Raw genomic sequence first — 19,428 nt, 5'->3', positions numbered from 1 at the left:
CCACGCGCACTCCCCACGGGGACGCACACTATGGGCAGAACAAGCCCAGAGCTAAACGCAGCTTTGGGTAAACAACAGGCTTTTTTTACGACACCGGAGAAAAAGTCACACAACGCAACCGAGATTTATTTAAAAATATATAAGCTGATTTTTCTTTAACATTACATAATTGATAACTTTATGAAACATGGTGCAATGTATATTGTTTATGTTTTGTTAAAAAGGTTTGTCAATGGATAGTGAAAATGGGACTTTTCCTATGAGATGTAGTGATGTAAGTGTCATCTGGAAATTTAACAATTACTAAGATTAGTAAAATTAAAGTGCTGAATACTGATATCTGTTTCTCTCCTTGCTCATTGTTGATAATTATTGTGAGAAATTATTAATGTGATCAGTGTGTTCACATAGATGATTATCATTTATCATTGTTAATAATGTATAACTAAAGGCAAACTGAGCAAATGTGTTATTTCAGAAGAGCGGATCAAACTGGTAGCCCTTCGTATGACTCAGTGCCCATGAAGTAGGAAGTAGAAAAAGGTTGGTGACCCCTGGCCTATATATTATGTTTTCTATGTAAATTAATTAACTTTTCATACAGTTAATACGGCATCAATGAAAAAGTGTAATATTCTCCAAATAAGTGAGACAAAGGACAGGAGTCAAATGAAATATAATATAATAATCTGTTACGTTGTTAACTGCCACAGCAACAGTCCTCATTTGAACCCCATGAAAAAAGTAGGTAATGGGGCACTTTTACACTGAAGCCAAACTAAATATTATTATCGTAACCCAATAGAACAAACCTTGTGACCACATTTGAAACCTGGGTGAATGGCACATTACATTAAAAAGTACTGGTGACTTTTCACATTAATGGTACATGATTAATGCATTAGCTCATCAGGAATTCAACCATTAACCAGTGGTGGTAAAAGTAGTAAAGTACTGTACTTAAGAGTAAAATGTAGGTATCTGTACTTTACTTACATAGAAGTTTATTATGCATTATTATTATTATTTATTTATTGATTTATTGATTTGATAGGGACAAGTATAGAATGTATAACATGCTACAAGCTAATTCTCAATGTTTGTTTACATTTCTATATAAATGCATTACATTCTTACATTTCTATATAAATGTGTATACTTTTTTACTTTTTCTTCACTACATTTGAGAGCAGTGTCTGTCCTTTGTACTTCACTACATTTTTGAACTGGACTGAAAAATAAAAGTATATGTTTATTATTTATGAGACCTGCTGTAAAGGCTGAGGGTTTATTTTTAACACGTTCATAGTTTGATCAAAAAATACAAATAAAAACAGCTTGAGAAAACAATCGGTTCAGTTGTTTCTGTTGAACAAAATTCAGCATAAATCTTTATCAAAATCACTACATTTGAAGCTTTGTTAGACCTCAGAAGCTACGTGAAATACTTTTACTTTTAACTCTCAAAGTACATTTTTAAACAGGTACTATAATATTTTTACTTAAGTAGATTTATTCATGTGATAGTTTTGAGTACTTTTTCCATTTGTAATAATCCACAATGTTGCAGTTTATAGAAAAACCTTTAATTATCATGTTAATATTTTTTTTTTACAAATATAATTCACAAACAAAACAGACAAAGAAAGATACAACACAAATGTTCTTTTCATGAAACTACTCACTGACCATTTTGCTGTGGGGAGAACGGCACTTTCACTTTATAGACACAGAATGGAAACTATAACAGTGTTTTCAATTGTTTTTGGCATTGACTTTGTGAAACTGGAGGACCTGGTGAAGATATGGCAAAGGCATACATTCTTTCCAAGAGAATAACAACATAAAACTTAAACGTAGTATTATTATTATTGAGTTAACATATACGGAAGGATACAGCATTACTACATCGATAGTCTCACTGTCCATGTTATGAGGTACACCTTTTACCCAGTTTTGGAAAGGAAAAAAGTTAAGTAGATGGTAAAACAAAGAACTGTATGTCATAATCGTCATGGAAACAGTATTTAAGGGCAAATTACAACGAAAGCAGAATGGTTTTAAATAATGACAAGTTATACATATGTTCTTCAGATACAAAATGTGTATCTCATAAAGTGGACAATGGACTATAAGATACACATATATTATAAATGATTATATGCACTGGTGTAATTTGAGAAATAATATTATGTAATGCACTGTATTGTAAGCATGGAAGAAACCCATATTAAGTAAGCCGCACTAAACCACGACAAAACTGGGTCTAACCTAAACCAAGACTAACCCAGGACTAAACCAGGTGTAACCCCAGACCACAGACAAAAGTAGGTCTAACCTGGGATTAAACTAGGTCTAACCCAGAACTAAAGCAGGTCTAACCCAGGACTAAACGAAGGTCTAAACCCAGGTCTAAAATCAAGTCAATAATGCAGGATTAACCCCTCTAATCCAGGTCTAAACCAGGACTAAAATCTGTCTATACAGTCTACGGGTCTAACACATCTATAACCCAGGACTAAACCAGGTCTAAACCAGTTTTATCCCAGGATTAAACCAGGTCTAATCCAGGACTAACCCAGGACTAAAATCTGTCTATACAGTCTACAGGTCTAACACATCTATAACCCAGGACTAAACCAGGACTAATCCAGTTCTAAACCAGCTCTAACCCAGGACTAAACCAGCTCTAACCCAGGTCTAACCCAAAGTCTAAACCAGGACTAAACCAGGTCTAAACCAGCTCTAAACCAGGTCTAAACCAGCTCTAACCCAGGACTAAACCAGGTCTAACCCAGGTCTAACCCAATGTCTAAACCAGGACTAAACCAGGTCTAAACCAGCTCTAACCCAGGTCTAAACCAGGACTAAACCAGGACTAAACCAGGTCTAAATGAGTTTTATTAAGTACTTTTAAGAGTGTAGCTGTTATTATAATCAAATATATGCAAACATACAAAAATGGCAGTGGAAACTTGAGTCTTGTTCTTTGACACTGTGCACCTTAAAATACAATGAAATGTAAAATATGTTACATTTACTCAATAGTTACTACACTGCTGCAGCTATGTACATGGAAGATTAGCGGTTTAAAAAAGGGGACAAAATCTCCCTGAGCTCAAATCAAGTTTCATTTCAACAGTCACTTCCCGATAAAACTTCTTCAAAAAAAATCCTTAACGGGAACAAAGTATATTCCAAAGAGTGGGTGAGTCAACACTGATACCATAAAGTGTGAATGGGCCATTAAACACAATAAAGGCCAATTGAATGAACTTTACTGGAAACAGCATTACAGTTTTGTTCTTTTACGTTTAAAGGCTTTGTGTTGCTTTAAAAGTGCACTGTGACCCGTATCTCGGCCTGGTTTTGCCACCTGGCGCTTGTCTCCATGGAGATGCCAAATTGGGTTTCAGACACCGACTGTATAAAGAAGCGGACTAAGTGAGTTTGACGTCACCCACAGTCAAATGAAGCTCATCGAGGCTACGGACATTTAAAGACCAAAAACGATGAGTCTGACAGCAGCAGTTATAAAAAGAGAGGCGGCAATTTTTCAATAGAAAGTGAACTGGAGCCAGAGTCGATGGAGCTGGAAGCGCGCTAACGATCACTTTCAATTTCGAACATAGTGGCTAGCAGGTTAGCTACGTCCATTTATATAAACAGTTTATGGTTTCAGATAACATCACAACATTCTAAAAGGTCAATAATATTTAATAAAGATGGGAGCAACTAAAATTAATATTGTTAAAATGCAGATTTGTGTTGTGATACAGAGAGTTCTTGGGTCTAGTTACAAATAAAAATGATCAGGTTCAAGATTTGTGAATTTGCTTTTTGGATATTTCATGCAAAGTACAGTGTAATCAATAGGGAAAACAGGCTCTTGCGCCCCCATCTGGAAGAACAACGCCATTACGCTCACAGAATATGAAAACCACCAATAGAATGTGTGGTATATTCCAAAGTATGACATTAAACTTCTCCATAGAGACGCACCAGGCCAAGTTACAGGTCAGATCTGTGTTTTAACGTCCAATGGTTTTATTTTTACTTTTATGTTTTGTTTTATTATACCTTATACGGTGACGCCAACTGTGTTTATGGAACATTTTGATCAACTGATGTCATACCAACCTCTTCCTAAATGATAAAAATAAACATAACTTACAGTACATAAACCAGAGCTGATATTAAAATACATGCAACATTAAAGGGTCTGTTTTTTTTGGGTTTTTTTTCAAATTCATTCATTCACTTCAGATTTTTGCAAAGCATTCAAATTGTCATTGCAAACTTAATTATATCTGTTTGATCTCGTCTCTCCGTTATATTATAAAGCCTTTCTGATACCTATAAGTCATGCAAAACAAAAACATAAAAACAGCACCAAGAGATTAGAAATTTGACCGATCAGACAGAAATACTCGCACACTCTCGCGTTCTCCCCACTTTTCTTAAACCCCAGTTCACAGTAGAAAAAACTAGCTCCTGTTTTAACATAGGCTGCGTTCAGACTGCAGGGTTATTTAATTATTATGAGTGAATTTTAGAGTCGTAGAATTAACAATTAACAATGACTTTAAACAATTATGGATTTTAACGTAAATTTTCTTTGCATAATTTTGTAATTTGTGTAGTTTTTCTATGGTAAAGACCAGTGTTTCTCAAACTGTGGTACGTAAGCTCTTAGACGCCTCTTCAGTTTATGGGTTTGCCTAATTCAAAGTTAATTTAATCCGCTTTTTGTCCTATTTTTGTCCATTTCTTGTTTAGAGCTATAGTGGAAATGATGTAGTCCACTTTAAGACCTGGTTTAGCTCTAGATTAGACCTGGAATAGTCCTGTTTTAGACCTGGCTTAGATCTGGTGGTACTCAGAAAGCCAAATCTTTTCTTTGGTGGTACTGAGTGTGAAAAGTTTGAGAGCCACTGATATAGACTTAATTAAACTGAAACAAATGAGATTTTGAGGAGTTGAAATAGTCTTTATCCCTTTAGTAAATAGTTTTTGAATGGCTAGAAATAAGTTTAGAGGTTAATTAATTAAATAGTTTTTGCAGTTTTTATAGAAGAAATCCCAGAAATCCCCTAAAAAAATGCTCAAATAAATAAAATAAACATTAAAAACTCTACAGCAATGAGAATAATTCAATCAGAATTTTCACTATTGCACAGTACAAATTCTTACCACAAGGGGTCAGTAATAGATTAGTTGTAGAGGATTCGATAATGTTATGGCTTTTTGGTTCCATAGATGAGAGGATTTCTTCTCATTCAAAAGGTTCACAGAATTTAAATGTACACGTTTTATTCAATTTAAATAAAGGTTCTATATTAAACAAAATGGATTCTCACGAGTTACATGTTATAATGTTGTTTCCTCCTCAAAAACAGACCTGGAGTTGTGTTTTGTTTCATTCACATGTTTGAGTAACACTTTATTATTAGTCTGTAACATCTCCAAACCTCAAAATGCTCTGTTCCACCTTGTGATGTCATGAACTGGTAGTTTTCAAGTTAATGGCTACATTTGACCATTTGTTTAGTAGAGACTGGCAATTCCAGAGCTGAAATCATCCAAATGATTCTAGTGAAGGTGTGTGAAGTTTAAAAACACAGTAAAGCACTTCCTGTACCACCACATGACATCACAAGGTGGAACAGAGTGTTTTCAGATTGAGAGAAGAAGAACTCAGCCTAAATCTGCAGGGTTTGTGTGTAAAACAAGTGTGAATGAAACAAAACTCCAGGTCTGTTTGTGATGAGGAAACGACATTATAACATAAATCAGAATATGGCGTAATACGGGCCCTTTAAACTTGAAATTCCGTGTTCAGTCTTTACCCTCTGACCGCAGCCTATGGAGGAGCGTAGAAACGGACAACAGGTGTAAGATATGGCTACGTACTGTGTGATATTCTTGATAAAACAGCTATTAGAAAATTGAAAATATTAGTTATTTGATGTGGCCTGAAGGACCTGTATTATAAAGATTGGAGTCTGTAAGCTACTGTACACAGTTGGAAAATGTAAGAAAGTTGTTTTAATGGCAAGTTATGAATATACAGCTAAAGCCCCCCCATAGAGGAGACAGGGAGAAGGCTAGTACAGGGTTCCCACACACAATGAAATCAGATCATTATCAAACCATTTCTTTTCTATTTTAAGGACAAGATATAGCCTGGGATTTGAGTATTGGCTTGCAGGTTTTTCTTATCCCTAATTTGGAGAAGCAGACAGGAGCATTGATATTTAGACAGGTTTATAATATAATCAGTAGTGATGTGATGTTCGGCTCTTGAACGGTTCCTAAACGTGAACAGTTGGATCCGGATCTCATTTTCTAAAAGCCAAATCTTTTTCCTTTCTGATTAACACTGAACCAACACAAGAAGCAACCCATGTGAGAGCTTTGGACACAAAAAAACATACATAGCATATCATATTGATTTATTAGTTTATCATATTTAACAGTTACTTTTAAATTACTACTATTATTTTATTTTGATAATTTGAAAGGGTAAACACATCTCACCAGTTTAATCGCATTTAAGCCTTCGTAATTTCTCTCTGTGATCAGTTTGTTGTTGAAATGTCTTTTGAACAGCTTTTTAAAATTAATGGATCTAAAAGAATCAGATCTCATAGAGGAGCCAAAAGTCCCATCACTAATAATCTGTTCCAAATTACAGCTTCCGGGCGTGACGCTATCCCAGACAGTTGTTTCTGTGTCACGGTGCCATATCACAGTGTCAGAAAGAGGTTAAGTGGGCGGGGCTAAAGTTCAACCTAAAACATCTTCCTGACTCATGGTTTTTTTCTTTGTTCCTGTCTCTTCCTCCAATGTGGGCGCTGTAATCCCAGCAACTATAACTGATCAAAACACCAGACTATTTTCTTCACTACAGTGGCCTCATAGGGTCAAATCTCAAGACTAAAAAAAACAAACCAATGTAGGAACCCTTTACTAAGAAATACCGGTAATACTGCGTTTCCTTTACATTAAAATCATATATAAACGGACTACTATAGTACAGAGATATTGTTTATATACCCATTAGGGATCAGTCCAGTCTTCAGATGCTCCCAACACGTTTAGCTGGTTGTTTTGGATCAGGATTTCGGAGAGAGACGGGAAGTGCTGCCACCCCGTCTGTCGTCATGGCAACGGACGTCGTCTGTCGCCACAGTAACGCTGGTCGTTTGTTGCTGGGGACAACCTTCAAGGGGCAGGGGTGGGGAGGGGTGAGTGGGTCAAGTGATCTCCCCCCCCCCCAGATGTGATTGGCCATGTTGTGTTTTTTTCTGAATCCACTCACAATCGTAAAGCTACTCGATCGGTACAAAAGGGTAGGGCTACGTATAATTAACTTAAAAGGTCCTATATTATGCAAACTTTACTCCTGCCGTGTTAGAATGGTGTTACCTCCTCAAAAACATACCTGGAAATGTGTTTTGTTTCATTCACACATGTTTGAGTAACCCTTTATTATTGGTCTGTTGCTCAAAATGCTCTGTTCCACCTTGTGATGTCATGAAGTGGTAGTTTTCAAGCTTCTTTTTACCTTTTGTTTACTATAGATCAGAAACTCCAGGGCTGAAATCATCCAAATGATTCTAGTGAAGCTGTATGGAGGTTAAAAAACACAGTGGAGCACTTCTGATATTACCACATGATGACATCACAAGGTGGAACAAAGTGTTTTCAGTTTTGAGAGAAAACCTCAGCCTTAATTTGCACGGTTTGTGTATTAAACATTTGTGAATGAAAACAAAACGCAACCACGGGTATGTTTTTCATGAGGAAACAGCGTAATGTAGGTGAATGCACAATAGGCCAATTCATGAGCTTCGGTTACTGGTTTATAGGCGCCATTTTGAGGACTTTTCACCATTCAGAAGATCGACTATTTTGTTTTGAATTGTTAATTGCTACGTCAACACTGCCGTCCCTCTGAAAGCCATGGATTCAACTATAACATGGGTTGCTAGAGGGAATACGACTTGAAAATCCAGCCAAATGACGTGTGAAGGATTGGAGTGAATGGAAAACACATGAAATTGTAATACATCTTTGTGCGTATTCAAAAGTGCTGGGTTCTAGCTTTCATTATTGTAGAACTGTTTGCTCAGTCCAATCACAGTTCATTGTAAAGCCAGATGCCCTGTACAAATCTATCCCAAAAACTATACAAATCCATCAAAAAAAAAAAAAAAAAAAAAGATTAAGGTGAAGGGGGTTTCTAGCCTATTTTTTTTTTTACATATATATAGAGATGTTTTTTTCTATGTATTTTTATTGTCTTTTTTTTTAGCCCTACATTAGCCGAGCCCTTAATACTACAGCTCCTCCTTAGACAGCGATTGTGGAGTGGATTCAAACACAACCCAACGGATCCTTGGATAATTTTCTGCAGTGATGTCAGTCCATAACGCTGATATGTTGAAGCAATACGATCTGGAAAAAAAAAAAAAAAGAGACAGAAAAGTGATGTTTTGACGTAACAGTGAGTGCAACTATACAAGAAAATACACTTTGGTAGCATTCATCTTGTCTTTGTGATGCTTTTATGAGTTGTGTGAGTGTTGGTGGTGGTTGGAGGGGGTGATGGCGCAGACTGGCAGATTAATTTCAGTTAGTTTACCTCAGTTTATCCCAGGGCAGCTGTGGCGACAATAGTAACTGCACAGTATGGAGTGAATGAATAATGCACTAAATTATAACTTTAAGCATCTGGAAAAGAGCTATATAAGATTACACAATATAAAATGACTTAAATCCAAATGTTTGTCTTTGGTAAAGTGAAATGTGAGTCTTTAAATGTAGATGTATGGTTTAGTGTTTATGTACTTCCCAAAAGAAGATCCTGAGTCAAACCATTTTATCCGGTTTTAACAGCAGTCTATTTGGAAATACTGGGAAATCAAAGCAGCTTTTTAACATAGTTTTTACTTAGACTCACATTTAGTTTAAAATCTACACTGGATTTTACACTAATTTAAAGGAGGATCGAACGCTTTAACTTGGAAATAAAGCTGCTAAACTGGGCAGTGCCTGGAAAACTAAAGAAAAGGGTGTGTGGGAAAGAGGGGGCGGGGCCCGGAGGTATAATGAACACTGTGATTGGCCTGACTGGTATCCACACTTCAAACTCCGCCCCTGGAGCCAGCTGTTTGTAATTAGAAACAACCGGCTGTAATGAGGGTAGTCTTGTGTGATGTCACCAACTACTTGAATTTGCAACACACACTTGGATTTAGACATTTTTGAACAAAAAGCTGCAAATAAAAACCTAGGTTTGCACAAAAATTGCCAAAAGTGACTAGGAACAGTAGAAACACACCATACACACAGTTTAGTAGCCAAAAGTTAGTTCACAGACAATGCATTGAGCTAGCCTGTTAGCCTGTCACAGCCAATAGGAATATAGCACTCAAAATTAGCCATTATTGCTAGATTTCATTATATAAGTAAACGATTAACTAGTAAAAACATCTAAAACAACATCCATATTCTGAACACATTTTAACTGTATGCTTTGTAGTGTATAGTAATGTAATACAGTCATTATATGGAAGGAAAGGGTGGTTCTGCTGGAAGGAATCTGTGGAGAACGTTGAGCAAAACACTGGAAGTTACGTCAGCAAACTCCACCTTAACAATAACAAATAATGGAAAAACTGCATTTCTAAACACAAAGAATCAAGCACCAACTTGTAAGCGCCTTGTGTCTTAAAGCGGCATTTCATAAAATCGACGTTTTGGAGCTTTCGACCATGTTATAAAGTTGTTCCCTCATCAAAAACATGTCCTGAAGAGGTTTTAGATGTAGTCCGTGCATGTTCGAGTAATGTCTCCTCAAATTTTCCATAAATAAACAAAAGCATGATACACTACAGCTTCACAAACCTGACGCGATGTGCAGTAGTTTCATTAGCGGGACGAATGCTGATGGTATTGTATTGTTTTTGGCGAATATAGCATTTTCAAAAGAATAAAAAATAACATGGTGAGCTAAATATGTTATGTGTATAGACCCCATATCAGTGTAACAGCCCATTAACTGCTTATATGTCGTCATTGTAGTGTTTAAAGCAGCACTCTGTAACATTTCTGGTTGTTTTGAGTTTGCCATCTGCTTGTCTCCACGGAGATTGTCGTTTATTGTTTTAACAGGATCCTATTAGCTGCCCATTTAATCACAGCTACTCTTTCTGGGGGTATTACATTCATTTTTCTTGCACTTATCATATTAATTGCTTGTTTTCATGGTGATGGACACATTTAATGCCATACCGTGGAACATTCCAGGTAAAACAAAAACTCTTCATGGAGACAAGCAGCTGGCAGACTCTAGAGGAGAAAAATTACGTAGTGCTTTTTAAATGTATTTATAGATTTACCATGATTCAGGCTCGGCGCGTGGCTCTGTCTCTTCCTGAGTTGCAGCTCGCCTTGATTGAGCGCCCTCTTCTGGGACAAAACAAACAGATTATAAAACTATAAAATTATAAATTATTATTATAAATTATAATAAAACTATCCTCACAGATTCTATTGCAAATTATTTTAAATGCTTGGAGTGATCGCTGGATCTCATTAAAGGTCCTGTATTGTGCAAAATTGACTCTTGTGAGCTTTAAACTATGTTATAATGTTGTTACCTCCTCAAAAACAGACCTGGAGTTGTGTTTGTTTCATTCACATGTTTACATCTACGAAGCTCAAAATGCTCCGTTCCACCTTGTGATGTCATGAAGTGGTAGTTTTCAAGATAACAGCTCCTTTTGCCTTTAGTTCAGCAGAGATTCGCCTAAATTTATGGCTGAAATGATCCAGATGATTCTAGTGAAGGTGTATGGAGTTTAAAAACACAGTGGAGCACTTCCTGTTTTACCACATGATGACATCACAAGGTGGAACAGAGTGTTTTGTGTTTGAATAAGAGCTCAGCCTAGAGATGCAGGATTTATGTGTTAAACGTGTGAATGACACAAAACACAACTCCAGGTCTGTTTGTGATGAGGAAACAACATTATAACATAGATCAGAAAAATACCGTAATATAGCCCCTTTAACTACAACAAGGTTTACGTAACAGATAGCATGATGAGCTCACAAAATATGCAAAGCGGCAAATGTTTTAAAGTGTTTTTAAAATGTTTGTTGTTGGCAAATTACAGTAAGAAAATGGTAAACCAGCTCGAGTTACAATGAATGAATATCTTATGTTGCCATGACAACAGTAATAGTTTAAAATGGAGCTGGAGACAGGTCAGAGTTCTATCGTGGAATTTGCTGTGTAACTGTCAGATTGCAGATTTGTTGACCTGGTTTATGGTTAATATCACTGTAATTACTGGCCCTATCCACGTGAAACAAAAAGTGGCACGCAGTTCAATGTCTTCTCTGTCAGTATAAATAAAAAGAGAAACTATCTTCTCACAACAACTTCAGAAAATGGTGACATTATTTAACCCCGAAGATGTGATTCTTGTCAGTTGAAAGGACTTTATAAGATTAATATGACAAGTTTGTGTGGCCAATTGCTAAAAATTGCAAAAAATGTTCAACTTTTACTGTTTTTTGAAAGAAATATCCAATCTTCTGGTTCATAAATCTCCCACAGAGTTACATAGCCCCCTGCCGTCCATCTGAATATATGGCATTTCAAATCGATCAAATCTAAGGGTCGACTCACCGCAGGGGTTGGAGTCTACATCGTCGAGGAGGTTTGCTGTGGAGTTGGCTGTGCCCAATCTTACAAGGAACGTAGTTAAGTTTTATTATATATATTTCTGTCCAACAAATCCAAGTTACTGTGTAGACGCTGTACACCTGACAGGGCGACAGCTGCGTTGGAGGAGAGACATGGCTGAAAGGTTTTAAGACTCCCACACTCTGTCTCACTCTTTGTTCACTTTTATTAGGACGTTTCGGTACCTGAGATATCCGAGGAAGGTTAGAAGGATCGAAACGTTGTACTAATAAAGGTGAACCAAGAGTGAGACAGCGCACGGGAATATTCTTAAAACCTTTCAACAAATCTAAGTTTAAAAACGAGCCAAGTTTAACGCAATTGGTTCTGCGCACAACAATAACCGGCTAGTTCCAGTCAGAGGGACGGTCGGTCTAATACATTCCCGGCGTAATATAATCCCTATGAGGTTTTTGCCGAGTGGAGCAAAAAAAAATCAATAAATCCTGACAGATGAGGCAGTGGACAGCGAGCTGCGGCCGAGTTAGAGGTCAGGGGTCAGAGGTTAGAAGGTTAGGGTCAGGCAGTGGACAGCGAGTTGCGGGTGGATGTCACTGACAAATTGTTCTAACACTTTACAAATGAAAACGCTTCACCGCAGGACAATTCTGCTTTAGAATGGTGTGTCTTTGTGTGTTAATGCTAATGCTAATGCTAACTTCTACTATAACGTCAAATGTAACTTAACAACACAATTTAATCTATTGTAAGGATGACCCAATTATTTTAAGGTGTAGATTATTTCTGTCAGTGGCTTTTTTAAATTAATTAGGCTCCGAAATTGCATTAGCATTAGCCCCATTTACTGTATATAAATGAATATAGCTAACACACTAGCCTCGATGAGCTTCATTTGACTGGAGCCGAACGCTATGGGTGACGTCGCACTAGCTTAATCCACTTCTTTATACTTTCCTTGCATTTGTAAAGTGTTTAACGTGTTCTCAGTGACATCCACCCGCAGCTCCCCGTCCGCCGCCCGGTCCGTCACGATTTATTGATTTTAGTGTGACTCGGCAAAAACCTCACAGACATTAAATTACGCTGGAAATGGTGGCGCCGGCTACAGTTGAGCACTGAGCTAATTAAGATTCCGTGTGTGTCACATAATAAAAGGATACGAATGGTGCTTTAGTAGCGTTCTCCGTTTTGATTTTCTTCTCTTGGTCTTTTCTGAAAACGTCCGGGCGATTTCAAAAAGCTTCTTCCTGGTCGCTGTGGAGACAAAACACCACACAGATTGATAAAGTTTGCCTCTTAAGTACTGATTCTCATATAATCTTTTAGTGTTCTGTTTCCATTTATTTCCATGAGTTATGATTATGCTAATACAAACTACGAGAGAGTTTTGTGCCTTCTTTTCATTTTTTTTATAGGCAAATTTCATGCCATCTCAAGTTTTGGGGTATATCCAATACACATTTTAAGATATACTACAGGGAACATTTTTACATATAGCACTTTTCCTCTTTTAAGTCACTCAGAGCACTTTAAAACAACCACCCAGCCATTCACACACACATTCATTCACTGGGGGTAAGGTGGGTTAAGTGTCTTGCCCAAGGACACAACAACAGCATTCATCTGTGAGAGCCGGAATCGCACCTCCAGCCTACTAACTGAGCCACCGTACTTTTTAGGATCTTGCCAAAAGTCACTCCTTTCCGCTGTTTCACATATAAATCTCTAAATATAAACCTACATAAAAAAATGGCCGTCAAACCAAGATTTTCCATCACTCGACATTAAACAACTAAAGAACTACAGCCCTAATAAAACACTTTAAATCATATAAATCGTTCTCACATTTTCCCATATGTTTGAGTTTGTCCCTGAAGAGAGCGTCGTCTGACACAGCCTCCATCGAAGCAGCTGAGTAATCCCCTGAAAACAGAAACGGATTTGAAACGAGACATAGAAAAGCAGAGAAAGTTCGGGAGTTTTGAAGTAGAGCTGTAGAATAAAGTATAATATACGCAGGGGAGTTGACCGGGGGGGGGGGGGGGACAAAGGGGTCTGCTGTCCAGGGTCCCAGAGTCTTAGGGGACCAGAATTGGAACCTTATATTAGATAGGGGTCCATATAAGCCTTCTAGCCCCGGGCCCCCAAATTTGCATCAACGGGCGTGTAGTAGACAATGGTTAACGTTATTGGCTGACGTTTATTACCTGGAGACTGACACTGTGCCCTTGAGCAACACTTCACTCCTTCCTTATGTACAAATGCTGAGTATTATTGGGTAGAAAATAGGCTCAGGTTGGCTGCCACACTTCTATTCGTCTACCCCAGGGCAGTTGTGGCTATAGAAGTGAAAATGTGTGGACTGGGGTTATATTATATTATTAACAAAAAGCATATTTTATTACTGCGTCTTAAACAGCATCATTGCAATAAGAATTTGGAAAGCAGAATAGGTAGTTTAATGCGTAATATTTTCTCTATGTAGTATATGTAAACGGGAGGATTGTAATTTGGATGTTAAGTTGATCCATTGTGAACTAAGATACAGCTCTGCTTGCAAAACCCCAAACTACAAAAACAAAAAGTGAAAATTGAACCGTGGACAGGAACAGACAGGGGCAGACAGGGACAAAGCATCAGCAGCAGAAGCAGAGGAGGCAGGTGAGTCTCTACCTGAGCTCTCCACACTAGATGAATGAGACCGAGATTTCTTTGATTCAAACTTCAACCGATCTAAAACAGACAGAGCACAAAATGAGCAGCAGCATGTGATGGGGGGCTAGGGGGCGCATTTGACCAGGGGCCGTCTGCAGAGTAGGGATGCACCGATCCAGCGTTTTCAGCTCCGATACCAATATTGACACTTTGTTTTGAAGAATCCGCCGATATCCAATGGGAACCGATACAAGCGTACCCTCAAAACACAGTAAACAAGCTGGAAGTTCAAACATTATGAAACGTTCTGGGCCTACGTCAGTCGTCAATAGTCTTATTAAATCCAACGAAAGGCCCAACCAGGATATCGGCTGGACCAATCTCATGGAGCCGACACCCAGCAAATTTTCCTATATCAGAGTCAATATTCCTGACCAGTATCGTATCGGTGAACCCTACTGCAGAGGGCTAAACAAACGTACCACAACTCCCTAGTTTACAGTGATTATCAGCCAGATATACTAAACATTATAAACAATAAACCAATAGACCAAAAGTGTTCAAAGACATTACTGAGGGAAGAATACTGGTTTCTCCATAGGACACGTTATTTTTGTTTTATTTTTAGATTCATATTTCCATATCAGTGTTTTTTTTGCATCAATTAAAAGGTTCATTATGTAACTTTTATGGTGGAGGGTCTGTAACCTGCTTGTGAAATGCTGTTGCTTTGCCTGGAATGTTCCACAGTAGCATTAGAAGAAGCTATAGGTTAGATCTGTGGAAAGGTAACCCCGCTCCCAGTAAAAAATAAATGTCTTACAAGGTATTTTTAAGCAGTAAACACACACATAAACAAAATAAAGCCTAAGAAATAAAAACTTGTTCACTGAAATAATATGGAACATTCCAGGCAAAGCAGTAACATCTCCATGGAGACAAGCAGGACCAGATAAGTTACATAGTGCACCATAGTTTTGCATCACCATCTAATGGAAACTGGTCAAATGCGTAATTATTTTGTTTGATATCACCAATCTGAGAGAATACAACTTTGATATCAACCATTCAGATCTGTATGAGCTGCAGAATCTAAAAAACACCAAAGCTTGGGTCAATATCTGGAGATAACATCAACAAATGGAAGTCGGGAATATGCATTTGTCCAAGAAAGAAACTGTTTTACAACTGCAACATTGCATTTTGAATAGCAGTTGTAATTCCATCAACTTTGAGCTCAATAAAAATGCCAAGATGGAAATAAGTAACTGTTTATATCAATATGGAAGAATTTTACAGCACAATCGATGTCACAGTCCTGGGTAAGTGATATTTCAAAAGCTTCAGTTGCGTTACTGCGAAAAGCCAGCACAAAAATCAGATAACAAGGTTCACTCAGGTTCAAACCAGGTCCAAACCAGGTTCAAACCAGGTCCAAACCGGGTGCAAACGAGGTGCAAACCAGGTCCAAATCGGGGGCCTAATCAGGTCCAAACCAGGTGCAAACTAGGTCCAAACCAGGTGCAAACTAGGTCCAAACCAGGTTCAAACCATGTCCAAACCAGGTCCAAACCATGTCCAAACCAGGTACAAACCATGTCCAAACCAGGTCCAAACCAGGTGCAAACTAGGTCCAAACCAGGTCCAAACCATGTCCAAACCAGGTCCAAACCATGTCCAAACCAGGTACAAACCAGGTGCAAACTGGGTCCAAATCGGGGGCCTAATCAGGTCCAAACCGGGTGCAAACCAGGTGCAAACCAGGTCCAAAATAGATCCAAACCAGGTCCAAACCAGGTGCAAACCGGGTCCAAATCGGGGGCCTAATCAGGTCCAAACCATGTCCAAACCAGGTACAAACCAGGTACAAACCAGGTGCAAACCGGGTCCAAATCGGGGGCCTAATCAGGTCCAAACCATGTCCAAACCAGGTTCAAACCATGTCCAAACCAGGTTCAAACCGGGTCCAAATCGGGGGCCTAATCAGGTCCAAACCAGGTGCAAACCAGGTCCAAAATCGATCCAAAATAGATCCAAGCCAGGGGCAAACCAGGGGCAAACCAGGGGCAAACCAGGTCCAAACCAGGGGCAAACCAGGTCCAAACCAAATTAATCTAAAGTGCTAATACGATACAAACAAAATCTAGAAAATATGTATTATTTTGGTATAGTCGTCACAAACAAAAATGCAACTACAACTGCAACATTGCGTTTTGAACAGCAGTTGTAATTCCATCAACTTTGAGCTCAATAAAGACAGAAATAAGTAACCGTTTATGTCAATATGGAAGAATATTAGGGCAGTTTTCTTGGGCAAATGATATTCCAAAAGCTTGAATTGCATTACTGAGAAAAGCCAGCACAAAGATCAGATATTAAGTTTCCAAATCAAGTGCAAACCAGGTCCAAAAGAGGTCTAAACCAGATCTAAACCAGGTCCAAACCTAGTCCAAACCAGGTCTCACCAAGGTTCAAACCAAATTAACCTAAAGTGCTAATACTATACATAAAAAATAAAAATATAGAAAATATGTCTCATTTGGTTAAAGTTGTCAAAACAGAATCAGAATACCAAAAAACATTAAGTACTTGGGGAGAAGTAGTAATTACAAACAAATTGGAAATGTAAATTGTGACCTAAATTTGCTAATTATAAAGGCTACAATTTGTAACGATTTTAACATCTGGTAGAGGACTTTTTGTTTCTATGGGGTTTTGTATATTTCTTCTGTTTGGTTTAAAATGTGTAAAATGTGCGCTGTGAACTGAATATTGATAAAAAAACAAACAAAAAAACATACAAATTTAAACTGATAATTCATATATAGGATTGTTAAATGTGATGTCACTTCCTGATCCAAGAAGTGTTTGAAAAATAATGGACATTTTTAAAAAATTTTAAAAAACAATGCATCTCGCGTTAAAAAAGGGAATGTAGTTATTTAATGCTAACAAAGTTGGTGTGCATGATGTTGAGATAAGAAGCTTGGCTAGGCTAGCTTTAGTAGTGACTGGCAGTTAATGAGATATCCACATCGATAATCCAAAGTAATACGTAATTATGAGATTATTTACATATTTGATACGATCTGTGGTTAAACATGTGCTTTTGAAAGGTAATTCTCTATTGTTTGATGAATAAGAAACAAAAACATCATTTAACAAACCCATAGAAATTACACTCAGATAAAACAGATAATCTCTTGTAAACATGTCTTTTTCAAATGAACAATAAAATAATGTAAATAAATAAATAAAATGTGTGGTACCTCTCTCTAAGGCGATGAGAAACTCCCTGTTCCTCTGCAGCTCTCTCATAAACTCCTCATTTTGGAGGAAAAGTGCGATGCGTTCGTCCTCCAGGTACTGCTTCAGCTTCTTGTCCTGTTCAGTGGGACCTGTACTACTGTGAGCGGAGACTCCGTTTGAGCCTGCAGTACCGGGAGCAGAACCAGAGGGCGCTGTCCACTGTCCAACTGAAGACACAGATGAGGAGGAGGAAGAGGGCTGCGCCAGGTTGCTCTGAGAACTCTGAGAAAAAAGATGAACAAGCTGAATTTAATTTAAAGAGCCTGTACCCGGTTAATTATAAAACATTTTATCATCCATTTTATTGTAAGCGCGTATTAATAACTTTGGACTACTGCAAACCACTACTACTTCAAATTAATTAGTTATGTTTATTGAAAAGTCTTGATTATCTAGAGATGAGTTGCGACATTCAATCTATGGGTTACAGAATGATTAAAAAAGCATAGTTTCCATAGCAATTAACAATTTCTCCAAGGTCAAAAGTCCTCAAAATGTCACCTAAAAATAAGCAGCTCAGCCCCAGGTAACAGGCCTGTGGTGAAGCAGAGATGGAGCAGATAAAGTTACTATTAGCAGATTTGTAGTTGAATAAATATAAAGAAAATATATTAATTATAAGGGTCAACATTTGTGAGTTTTACTTTTGGGTATTTCTGAATAAAATGTGTATAACTGACGCAGACAGAACAGCTGCTGACCCCATCTGAGAGAAAAACAGGTGCACTCTACGATCTGAAATGATTTTATTTATACAAGCCACTGAAAATACTGTTACATATTTGAATTTGACAAAAAAAAAATAAAAAAATCACAAATTGGTATAGAGATAAGAAATACAATACATTTTTCAACTTTTTTTTTTTTAACCAATAAAAACTCCAATAATGAAATAAATGCAGGATAGATGAGTTTAATGCCATACTGAGGAACATCCCAGGCAAAGCAATAGTACAGTATCTCCATGGACACAAGCAGGTGGCGCACGTCCCACTACCCCTCCAGAAAAGTTACATTGTACGACTTTAAGAGGCACTTAGTAATAGTTGGCTTTTACAAAATGCTGTGCTGTTGCCATAGTAAAACATAGTTAAAATAATGAGATTGTAGTTTTATTGAGCCAAGTGTCCATCCCATAAAGCCACAGTGATACTCTGTCGTTACCTTAATGCTGTCGAGCTGCTGGGGGAGGATCCTCAGGAAGTCGTCGGGCAGATTTCCGAGTAACGGAGGATTCCAGTTTCGGTAACTCCGGACTTTTTGATGACCTGGAGGCGGCTGAGCTTCAAACCTGCAACGACCGAACACTTAAGAGCCCACTGCATTTGTTTGTACACGTCTACAGCCGTTTCACTTTTTGTCTTTTTGTCTTTATTGTTTGAGATTTTTTTCTGAACTTTCAATATTTTTGTATAGTATTTTATTTTATTATATTGTTTGTGTTTTGATGATTTCTTTAAGAGGGGCTATTACAATCCTGTGGGGTATCAACTGCTAAAACAGAACATATTTATATCAGCAGGTTACGTTTTATTGGTTTCAAAATGCTATATTCACCAAAAACAACATATTTAAATGTTTAGTCACTCCCTTCAGTGTGATATCACAACACAATCAGTGTGCATTCCACTAACAAAACACAAATTTGTGAAGTTGTAGTATGTTAGTGCCATATGAACGGCCTCCTGCTGGTGTCCAGAGTCAGGACTAAACCAGGACTAAACCAGGACTAAAACGAG

At 37.7% G+C, this 19,428-nt stretch overlaps 1 protein-coding gene across 2 annotated transcripts in view; it reads right to left on the bottom strand.

Annotated features, from left to right (window-relative positions):
* Positions 1–1,589: 1,589 nt before the first annotated feature.
* cuedc1b (CUE domain containing 1b) overlaps positions 1,590–19,428 on the bottom strand; it is a 33,987-nt gene continuing 16,148 nt past the window's right edge. The window contains exons 5-12 of one of the 2 annotated variants that reach the window (XM_033977609.2): positions 18,854–18,980; positions 17,650–17,911; positions 14,399–14,458; positions 13,571–13,648; positions 12,886–12,979; positions 11,708–11,766; positions 10,410–10,479; positions 1,590–8,463 (exon numbers count right to left, since the gene is read on the bottom strand). In XM_033977609.2, the coding sequence (XP_033833500.1) occupies position 8,463; positions 10,410–10,479; positions 11,708–11,766; positions 12,886–12,979; positions 13,571–13,648; positions 14,399–14,458; positions 17,650–17,911; positions 18,854–18,980 (751 nt within the window). In that variant the 3' untranslated portion in view covers positions 1,590–8,462. The remainder of the gene's footprint in view (positions 8,464–10,409; positions 10,480–11,707; positions 11,767–12,885; positions 12,980–13,570; positions 13,649–14,398; positions 14,459–17,649; positions 17,912–18,853; positions 18,981–19,428) is intronic. The other variant, XM_033977610.2, reaches the window with a different exon arrangement.

This window comes from Periophthalmus magnuspinnatus, chromosome 13, assembly GCF_009829125.3.
Source record: "Periophthalmus magnuspinnatus isolate fPerMag1 chromosome 13, fPerMag1.2.pri, whole genome shotgun sequence".
Classification (NCBI taxonomy): domain Eukaryota; kingdom Metazoa; phylum Chordata; class Actinopteri; order Gobiiformes; family Gobiidae; genus Periophthalmus; species Periophthalmus magnuspinnatus.
Note: the sequence above shows the minus strand (reverse complement) of the source record. Positions and strands in the feature narration are given on the sequence as shown.